The 10,518-nt window shown below is 39.9% G+C and overlaps 1 protein-coding gene across 1 annotated transcript; it reads left to right on the top strand.

The window, feature by feature from the left end:
* Positions 1 to 1,207: 1,207 nt before the first annotated feature.
* IFNB1 (interferon beta 1) lies at positions 1,208 to 1,768 on the top strand (the record flags this gene model as incomplete). Its single annotated transcript, XM_079926505.1, has 1 exon — positions 1,208 to 1,768. Exon 1 carries the CDS (start codon positions 1,211 to 1,213, stop codon positions 1,766 to 1,768), a length of 558 nt encoding a protein of 185 aa, XP_079782631.1. The 5' UTR covers positions 1,208 to 1,210.
* Between the last annotated feature and the right edge of the window lie 8,750 nt (positions 1,769 to 10,518).

Below are 10,518 nucleotides of genomic sequence, written 5' to 3' on the forward strand. Positions count from 1 at the left end.
TGCTACAGCTGCCCACAGTGTGGATTTAGTAAATTCAGGCTGAAAGATAATGCAAGGTTTCCTGAAAACTGAAAGTTATTACTTTAAGTATCATAATTATTAGAACTTATTTTTGTCTTGAAATCTTTAAAAATGTACTCTACATCTACCTGTCTATATAAGCAGGACAAAAAATCATAATTTGATTCTTTTTACTGAGTCCTCTCTTATCAAAATCAGTTACTAAACTCGAATTCAAAAACGGTCTCAGAAATATTGAGCTAGAACCACTTGTCTCAATAGTAAAATCCCCTGATTACTTGATTGTTTTCCTCCATTTTCCTTCTGGACCTTCTTTTAATATGAGGTATAGATTTTCATGCAAATGGAAAATCAGACACTTAGATTGTTAGAAGTATGTACAAAAAATACATTGGCCCTCAATAATGGTCACAAAGGCCCCCTAAAGAGGAACCATGGACTTTTATGCATGGCCCATGTAACATTCATTTTGCCTGCTTAGAGATATTACTTAATTTCTAGTTTTCAGTTATATTCTGGATAGCTGAGATTACCAGATAAAGCAATAAATTAAGGATGAAAAAGTTATGTGTTGTCTCGTTGCTTATGGTTAAGGCCCTACAAAAAAAATTCAGATCAACTTAATTTGACATCATTCTATTTTAGTTAGAAGAAAAATAGGTGTCTTTTTAAAAATAATAAACTGCATGTATTTATTGATTTGTAATAGTGTATTGGGAATTAAATCTAGTTGTTAGGAAAAAGAAAACTCTCTCACAAACAAAGACTACCTCCCAAATCTCAAAATATGCAAAAAGAAAAAGAAAACTATCCTTTCCAAATTAAAGAACCTTGTACTAGTCAAGTTCAAAATGATTTGGCTTATTTTTTTCTTTAGCATTTCACTGAAACTTTACAAAACATTAGAAATCCTCACTGTTTGTATATCTTTTCCCCCCTAATATAGATAAAAGAAAATAACAAGGAGCTTAAAGAAAAAGAATTTTAGAGACAACTAATAAGTTAAATGACATAGGAAAACTGAAAGGGAGAACTGAAAGTGGGAAATTCCTCTCCGACAGAAAGAGTGGAGGGCCATGCTATATAAGTAGACCACACTCATGGAGAAAGGACATTCACACTGCAAACTCCTGAAGACTTGGCTTCAGCATCTAGTAGTAGACCAGATAACGCTGTTCCTGTTTTCATCATGACCCACAGGTGCATCCTCCAAACTGCTCTCCTGTTGTGCTTCTCCACCACAGCTCTTTCCATGAGCTACAGATTGCTTCAATTCCAACAAAGGAGCAGCAATTTGGCATGTCAGAAACTCCTGCGGCGGTTACCTGGAATGCCTCAACATTGCCTCGAGGACAGGATGGACTTCAAGGTCCCTGAGGAGATTAAGCAACCACAGCAGTTCCGGAAGGAAGACACCGTATTGGTCACCTATGAGATGCTCCAGCAGATCTTTGGTATTCTCAGAAGAAATTTCTCTAGCACCGGCTGGACTGAGACCATCACTGAGAACCTCCTTGTGGAAGTCAATGGGCAGATGGATCGTCTGGAGACAATCCTGGAGGAAATAATGGAGAAGGAAAACTTCACCAGTGTAGTGACCATTCTTCACCTGAAGAAATACTACTTGCAGATCATGCAGTACCTGAAGTCCAAGGAGTACAGCAACTGTGCCTGGACAGTAGTGCGAGTGGAAATCCTCAGGAACTTTTTCTTCCTTAACCGCCTTACAGATTACCTCCATAATTGAAGAACTCCCCCCTGTGGCTATGGGAACGGACAATGCTGCCAATGATGCTGACAATGCTGACAATGCTCCTCCTCTTCAGCCAGGGGAGGTTCTTTAAGGAACTGACAGGCAATGCACTGGATTTGAAAGGACAGTTAAAGACTTTAAGCTTTTTTAAAATTAATTTATATATTATTTATTTATTTAAATTTTACCATGGGAAATAAAGTTTTTATGAAACAAAAGTCAACATGGCAGTTTTCATTTCAATTTGATTTATGTAACCATCATATTAAAAATTGCAGATCACCTAGGAGACGTTCTTTTTAAAATAAGCCTGCAGAATAGTAGAATTTCCGGGCCCTACCTTCAAGGAATTTGAAATACAAGGAAGCCGTGTGGAATATACAAGGTAAAAGATGATAAGGGGATGGGATTTTAGGAGAAGAAATGTGGCCTGAGCCTCTACAGAATTAAAATGGGAGAGCCAGGTAAGTGACTGTGGAACTAGGAGCAGGGGTGCCTACTGCTTCTACACTGTGCCCCAGGCTCTTTGGCCCTAAAGTTAGAATTTGACTGGCTGTCAGGGTAACCAGGGGAATATTTCAGCTCTTGTGTTTGTCCTAAACTCATCCCTATTATCTGTGGGGTGCTCTGCTTCCCTCCCCATGCCCCACAGGATTTTAAAATATTTATGTACCCATCCCCCTCCTCTGGCCAAGCCTAAGAGTGAGAAGTCCCAGGCACTTCTGTGACACTGTTAAGTAGCAGTCCCTTTATTTTACTCTTCATGGTACAGCCAAGATGTATGGGTGTCTTAGGAGAGCTGGGGTCTCTGTCGACTTCCAGGGTACAGACACCAGAGGGAGAAAGAACTCTGCCTGATACCCCTGCTGTCTGGCTAGGTTTTCTCCATTTTTTTTTCAGAAAAGCGAGTCTGCTCCTGGTTCCCCCTTCCCTGTTCATACAGAATTTCAGGACTACTATCTGTTTTTTCTGCTGCTCTGCATCTCTGAAGCTACATACCCTCTAAAGTCAAATCCAAGACAGGTGCAGCAGATTAAGTTGTTTTAGGCCAAGTGAAAAACCAGGGAGCATGGGAGAAAGGGAAATTCGGGTGGGAGACAGGGGGCACTCACTTATTCCAGGGCTTACCCTGAGGAAATAAAGTTTCCCTAGGAGCTCTTTGGAACCTGGCCAGCATGGCTGGGTTTCTGTCTTTGTAGTGAACCCTTTGGGAATCTGAATTTTTGATTGTTCCTGTCATTAGCAGCTACCATCCAGGCACTGAGCTGAGCTCCTACCTATGTAACTGGATTTAGTCTCTTCGAAAGCACCCCCCCTGGTGGCGCAGTGGTTGGGAATCTACCTGCCAATGCAGGGGTCATGGGTTCGTGCCCCGGAGCGGCTGGGTGAGCGTCTGGAGTCTGTGCTCTGCAGCGGGAGAGGCCTCAATGGTTAATAGGCCCGCGAACCGAAAAGAAAAAAAAAGCATCCCTCAGATAGGCATAATACTGTTATTGCTTTTTACAGAAAACCAAGTCTCCAAGGGGTTTAGTAACTGCCCCCGCTCATATAGCTAGTGAGTGGAGGTTAAAAAAGAATTACAGGGCTTCCCTGGTGGCGCAGTGGTTGAGAGTCCGCCTGCCGATGTAGGGGGCGCGGGTTCGTGCCCCGGTCTGGGAAGATCCCACCTGCCGCGGAGCGGCTGGGCCCGTGAGCCATGGCCGCTGAGCCTGCGCGTCCGGAGCCTGTGCTCCACAACGGGAAAGGCAACAACAGTGAGAGGCCCGTGTACCGCAAAAAAAAAAAAAAAAAAAAAGAATTACAAAGGTAAGAATCATATACAACATTATTTGTATCTACGAGCTTTCTCCTAGAGCAGCACAGAAGTCTGTGTTCCCTTTAAGGGATTCAGCTTTGAGAAGAAATGTTAGTCAAAAGTTTCAGAGCAGACACTATCGTGCAGACAATGAGCTCGGGGCTCCCCCTTGTGAGTCAAGTTGGGTAAAACACCAGCTGTGGGACAGAGAAGTGCCATCCTGGTGGGTCTGCGGCTGTTGCTGTCCTCCCAAGCCAGGCAAGGTCCCGTAAAATGATAACTTTCCCTCTCCCCACAACTCCCCACAGTCTGAGACTCCACACCCCAGTTCTGCCAAAAGCCCTTCCACAGCCGTGCTTCCTTTTGCCTAGGAGTCAAAAACAAGATCCGTACATCAAAATGCAGAGTGAAAGGCATGCCTAGAGCAGCCAAGAGGATGCTAAAGAAGTTTGCCCGGTCTCCATTGTGAAAATGACTATACTACTCAAAGCAATTTACAGATTCAGTGCAATCCCTATCAAACTACCAATGGCGTTTTTCACAGAACTAGAACAGAAAATTTCACAATTTGTATGGAAACACAAAAGACCCCAAATAACCAAAGCAATCTTGAGGAAGAAAAATGGAGCTGGAGGAATCAGGCTCCCTGACTTCAGACTATACTACAAAGTTACAGTAATCAAGACAGTACAGTACTGACACAAAAACAGAAATATAGATCAATGGATATATTGGGGTTTTCTATCTTATCAATAGGATAGAAAACTCATAGATAAACCCACCTTATCTTTGATAAAGGAGGCAAGAATATACAATGGAGAAAAGATACCCTCTTCAATAAGTGGTGCTGGGAAAACTGGACAGCTACATGTAAAAGAATGAAATTAGAACACTCCCTAACACCATACACAAAAATAAACTCAAAGTGAAGTAAAGACCTAAGTGTGAGGCCAGACACTACAAAACTCTTAGAGGAAAAAACATAGGCAGAACACTCTATGACATAAATCACAGCAAGATCCTTTTGACCCACCTCCTAGAGAAAGGGAAATAAAAACAAAAATAAACAAATGGGACCTAATGAAACTTAAAAGCTTTTGCATAGCAAAGGAAACCATAAACAAGACCAAAAGACAACCCTCAGAATGGGAGAAAATATTTGCAAATGAAGCAATTGACAAAGGATTAACCTCAAAATATACAAGCAGCTCATGCAGCTCAATATCAAAAAAACAAACAACCCAATCCAAAAATGGGAGAAGACCTAAATAGACATTTCTCCAAAGATATACAGATTGCCAACAAACACATGAAAGGATGCTCAACACCACTAATCATTAGAGAAATGCAAATCAAAACCACAATGAGGTATCACCTCACACCAGTCAGAATGGCCATCATCAAAAAATCTACACACAATAAATGCTGGAGAGGGTGTGGAGAAAAGGGAACCCTCTTGCACTGTTGGTGGGAATGTAAATTGATACAGCCACTATGGAGAACAGTATAGAGGTTACTTTAAAAAGCTAAAAATAGAACTACCATACGACCCAGCAATCCCCCTACTGGGCATATACCCTGAGAACACCATAATTCAAAGAGTCATGCACCACAATGTTCATTGCAGCTCTATTTACAATAGCCAGGACATGGAAGCAACCTAAGTGTCCATCGACAGATGAATGGATAAAGAAGATGTGGCACATATATACAATGGAATATTACTCAGCCATAAAAAGAAACGAAATTGAGTTATTTGTAGTGAGGTGAATGGACCTAGAGTCTGTCATACAGAGTGAAGTAAGTCAGAAGGAGACAAACAAATACTGTAAGCTAACACATATATATGGAATCTAAAAAAAAAATATTCTAATGAACCTAGGGGCAGGACAGGAATAAAGACACAGACATAGAGAATGGACTTGAGGACACTGGGAGGGGGAAGGGTAAGCTGGGACGAAGTGAGAGAGTAGCATTGACATATATACACTACCAAATGTAAAATAGCTAGTGGGAAGCAGCTGCATTGCACAGGGAGATCGGCTCAGTGCTTTGTGACCACGTAGAGGGGTGGGATAGGGAGGGTGGGAGGGAGACGCAAGAGGGAAGGGATATGGGGATATATGTATATGTATAGCTGATTCACTTTGTTATACAGCAGACACTAACACACCATTGTAAAGCAATTATACTCCAATAAAGATTTTTAAAAAAATAAAAAGTAAAAAATTAAAAAATTAAAAAAGAAGTTCACCCGGACCGAACAGCTAAATTGGCCGAGAAAGTGAGAGGCTGGGGCAGCCCTAGAAAGGCCTTCTCTGTGTGTGTCCAGGGGACTAGAGGACAGAGGAGAGGCTTCTTCTGCAGAATTGTGAATAACTGTGCCACTGCTGAGCATTCTGGTCCATCCAGAATATCAAAAGTATGTTCATCATAGTAGAGGATAAATGACAATTAATATTAATTCTAATAAGAATGCCGGAGGTTAACCTAAAACCTCATGTTTGAGTATTTGCATATGTTAAACAACTATGCCACATATAAGGCAACATATCTTCATAGATAGCTACATATGAGGAGTGAAGTGATTATTTTAGCTGGCACCAGAATACCTCCCTAGAAAAGCACTTGTTTAGGAGAATATCGAATGGGCCCCTTGAGATACAAGGTGAGATCTTGAGGTTGTGGACGTGGCAACACAAAAGACAGCACAACATCAATAGCATGTTTTTGGGTGTCTGTTTTTAAGGAGGAAAGAGAGAGAAACACAGCCGATGGTGTTGGAGTTCTGATGCTCCCTGGAATAAGGCAGCAGTGAAAAATTTCTGATGAGGGCAAACAAAGGACTTTTAAGAACAAGGATGTCTCACAGGCAACTTGAAATTATGTGCACTGATGTGATGAAATCCTGTCCTCCATCTTCTTCAAACCTTCAGTAGAGGTGGCTACCCACACAAAGTCCCCGTGTTTGTAGAAATCATAGAGTGTCCAGGGTTGAAATGGTATGGGGAAACAAGCAGACGTTGGCTAGATGTCCATACGTGAACCAAATCAGTGGGGACAGCAGGCAGAGCCATGACAACAGAGCCACTTCCCACCTCCACCCATCTACCTCCCAAGGAAATCGTGGAGAGGACATGGATTAGGGGGTGGAGCAGTTTTATCTACTCTTAAGCCGTTCGAAGGGCCTGGTGAACATCTTGGTTAACATAAATATTACGTAAATATTGCCTAACCATATGGACATGTAGATACAGGGTAATATCAGTGTACATTTGTATGGTATTTTTCGCACTTAACAAAGCTGGTATTTAGGAATTTTGGGTGTCATTAGGCACTTTTAGGCCCTGAGATATATCTGATGCAGGACCTTGTTTATAAAATGCTCTGAAGAAAATGAAAAGAACATGCCACAGTCTGGGAGAAACTATTTACAAATCACATATTTGATAAAGGACTTGTGTCTAGAATATATTAAAAAATACTCTCAAAACTCAACAATAAGAAAATAACCCAATAAAAGTGGGTGATATATTTGAATGAATACTGTACCAAAGAGATAGATGAATAGTAAATCAGTACATGGAAACATGCAAGCCTTCTTCATAGGTTTTTTTGTGTGTGCTTGTGTGTATGTGTGTGGTTTAGATCAGATAATGAATGTGAAATGGTTTTTAATTACACAGGAGCCCATTTGATTACATGAGGACCTACCATAGCCACTACCCTTCCTGAGGAATGTCCAGCAGCCATCCTGGTCCAGTTCTGTATGTGACACACTTGAGGTCTGTCCAGCAGAGAAGGCAAGGCCCTCACTGATACGGACTTCTGTGTCGACTAGTCTAGTTATGAGACAGAGAGTCAACAGCTGGTAGTGGAGTCGGAAGGTGAAGGGCATCCAGAACCAGGTCTTGCTAATTGCAAACATTTTCTCTAAATCTGTCGTACCGGTGCTTACTGAGCCTGAAAAAGAAATTGTTTTATGAATGTATCCTTTTTTTTCTCAATGTTAATTGTTGCTTTATAAATATGAGTTTAATTGTCTAAAATCTCTTAGAATAGTTAGTTTAAAACAATCAAACTCTGAGATAGGACTAGAATTGCCAGCACAGAAGTGTACTCTTAATTTAGCAGGACCACGTTAATCACTTAATTTGTTAATTGACTTGATGGATAGTACTCCAAACACTTGTTCCCATCAAATAATTATCACCAAATCAGCAAATTTGGCCTCAGTTGGCATTCTGTTTCAAAATTTTTGCTTTACTTTATAATTCTCTGTGTAGGGTGTTCTTAGGAAACTCAAAATGCATTATTTAAATTATATCCCCCAACAATTAGCCTAGGAATAAGAAAAAAATGGAGTTCCCTTCAAAAGACCTTCTTAAGAAAATTAAAGACCTGTTACAGACTGGGAGAATATATTTGTAGTTCACATATATGATAAAGGACTTAACATCTGTGCATAAAGAACTCTCAAAACTCAAAAATGGTAAAACAACCCAGTAAAAGACTTGACTACATTTCACCAAAGAAGATACACAGATGACTAATAGCACAGGAAAAGATGATCAACATCATTAGGCATTAAGGAAATGCAAATTAAAGCCACAATGAGACACCACTGCATACTTACCAGAATGGCTAAAGACTGACCCTATCAATAATTGGTAACGATGTAGGGCAACTGGAACTCTCATACACTGCTGGTGGAAATAAAACACTGTACAGTCTCTTTGGAAAATCATTCTGCAGTTTCTAAAAAAGGTAAACATACACCTACCATACGACCCAGCCATTCCACTCGGTTATTTACCAGAGAGAAAGGAAAGCATGTTTCTATGCATAGACTTGTATATGAATGTTTGTAGGAGCTTTACTTGTAATATCCCCAAATTAGAAACAACTCAAATGCCCATCACAAATGAATGATTATAAAATGATTGTAGTATATCCAGATAATGAATACTATTTAGCAATTAAAAAGGGTGAATCCTTGATAAACACAATGGCATGGATAAATCTCGAAATTATGCTGAGTATAATAAGACAGACCAAAAAAAGGAGTACATTCTGTATTGTCCCATTCATACAAAATTCTAGAAGGTAAAACTAGTTTATAATGACAGAAAGCAGATCAATGGTTACCTGAGGATGGGGGTGGTGGGAGTGAGGAACGAGATGGAGGGAGAAACTACAAAGGGACATGAGGAAACTTTTGCTACAAAGGGACATGAGGAAACTTTTGGGGGGACATGGATACGTTCTCTGTGTTGTTGTCGATGGTTTCAGGAGTGTACATATATGTCAAAACCAATCAAAGTGTTCACTTTAAATATGCAGTTTATTGGATGTCAGTTACGCTTCATTAAAGTTCTTAAAAATATATAAGAAAACAAATACAAAGTAGAATGGAGCCAACGCATCGTGTGTCCCTTTGTCAGAATCAGCATACTTTGTTTGATGGCTTAAGATCTCTTAATAAGAGTCCAAGATAAGATTAAATTAATAGGCCCTCAGAAAGGAAAAATTATCTTATAGTCTAAGTTCAACGTTGTCAGCAGTTAGATTGTAAGAGGCTTTTATGTCACACTGCAATAGTCTTTCATATTTTAAAAGGTTGCCCAAGAAGTTGGTCAATATCCTCTCATGCTAAAACTCTGAAAAAAAGCCTAGAGCACTTTATAAATAGTATAAAATTTACCATTTTAACCATTTCTAACTGTACATTTTTGTAGCAGTAAGTACATTCACATAGTTGTGCGACCATCACCACCATTCAACTCCAGAGCTTTGTTATATTCTCCAACTGAAACTCTGTACCCATTAAACACTAGTTCCCCATTTCCCCCTACCCCTACCCCTGGTAATCACCATTCTACTTTCTTTTTTTTTCACCATTCTATTTTCTGTCTCTATGAATTTGACTACTCTAGGTACCTCATATAAGTGGACTCATACAGTATTTATTCATTTGTGACTGACTTATTTCACTTAGTATACTGTCTTCAAGTTTCAGCCATGTTGTAGCATGTGTCAAAATTTCCTTCCTTTTTATGGATGAACAATATTCCATTGTATGTATATACCACATTTTGTTTATCTATTCCTCCATTGATGGACACCTGAGTTGCTTCCACCTTTTGGTTATTTTGATTAGTACTGCTTTGAACTTGGGTGTACAAATACCCGTTTGACTCCCAGGTATTTGTATTTTTTTCTAAATCTCTAATTGAGCATGGTAACCTGAATTTGTTGCATTAGTTACCTTTTAGACCTCAAGAGCAAAGTGGCATGGGGGTAATTTACATAAAGACATGAGTTTAACCAGAAGTGGAATTGCTGTATCAATGGTAATTCCATATTTAATTTTTGAGGAATCATCAAGGTAACTATATTTAAGTTGTCTCTTTAAGATGCAAACATCTGTTATAATAGCATAATGCAAACACAACAATAATAGCTACATTTCTTAAGGATATACATTCTGCAAGGGACTCTGCTAAATGTGTTATAAATATATACCATCTTATTTAATCCTTCTGAGAGGATTCCTCCCTAGGAGGAAAGTATTACTGTATTCTTTCTACACATAAGAAAACCAAGGCTCAGTAAGCTTAAGTAACTTGCCCAAGTCCACAGTTGGTAAGTACAGAGACATATTTGGAACCCGACACCATACTCTCAACTACCTGTAATCATCTACTACCTGCCAAACTGTTATTTTTATCCAAAAACATAGCACTGATCTTGTGGTTTAAAGAGAGCACGAGGAGCTCTATGGCCAAGTGGCTCTGGCTCCTGGCTTTGCTCCAAATGCCTATGAGGACCTTCTGCAGAAGGGGCTGCTCTCTTCCCTCAAGAAGTTTGTCTCCCTTCCATCCCCACCCTTTCATAAAAGAACTTTCTCTCCCTTGCTCTCTGGAGATTAGTAGGAAATTCCCATCTG

The sequence above is a fragment of the Stenella coeruleoalba genome (genome assembly GCF_951394435.1).
Source record: "Stenella coeruleoalba genome assembly, chromosome: 7".
In the NCBI taxonomy this organism is placed as follows: Eukaryota; Metazoa; Chordata; class Mammalia; order Artiodactyla; family Delphinidae; genus Stenella; species Stenella coeruleoalba.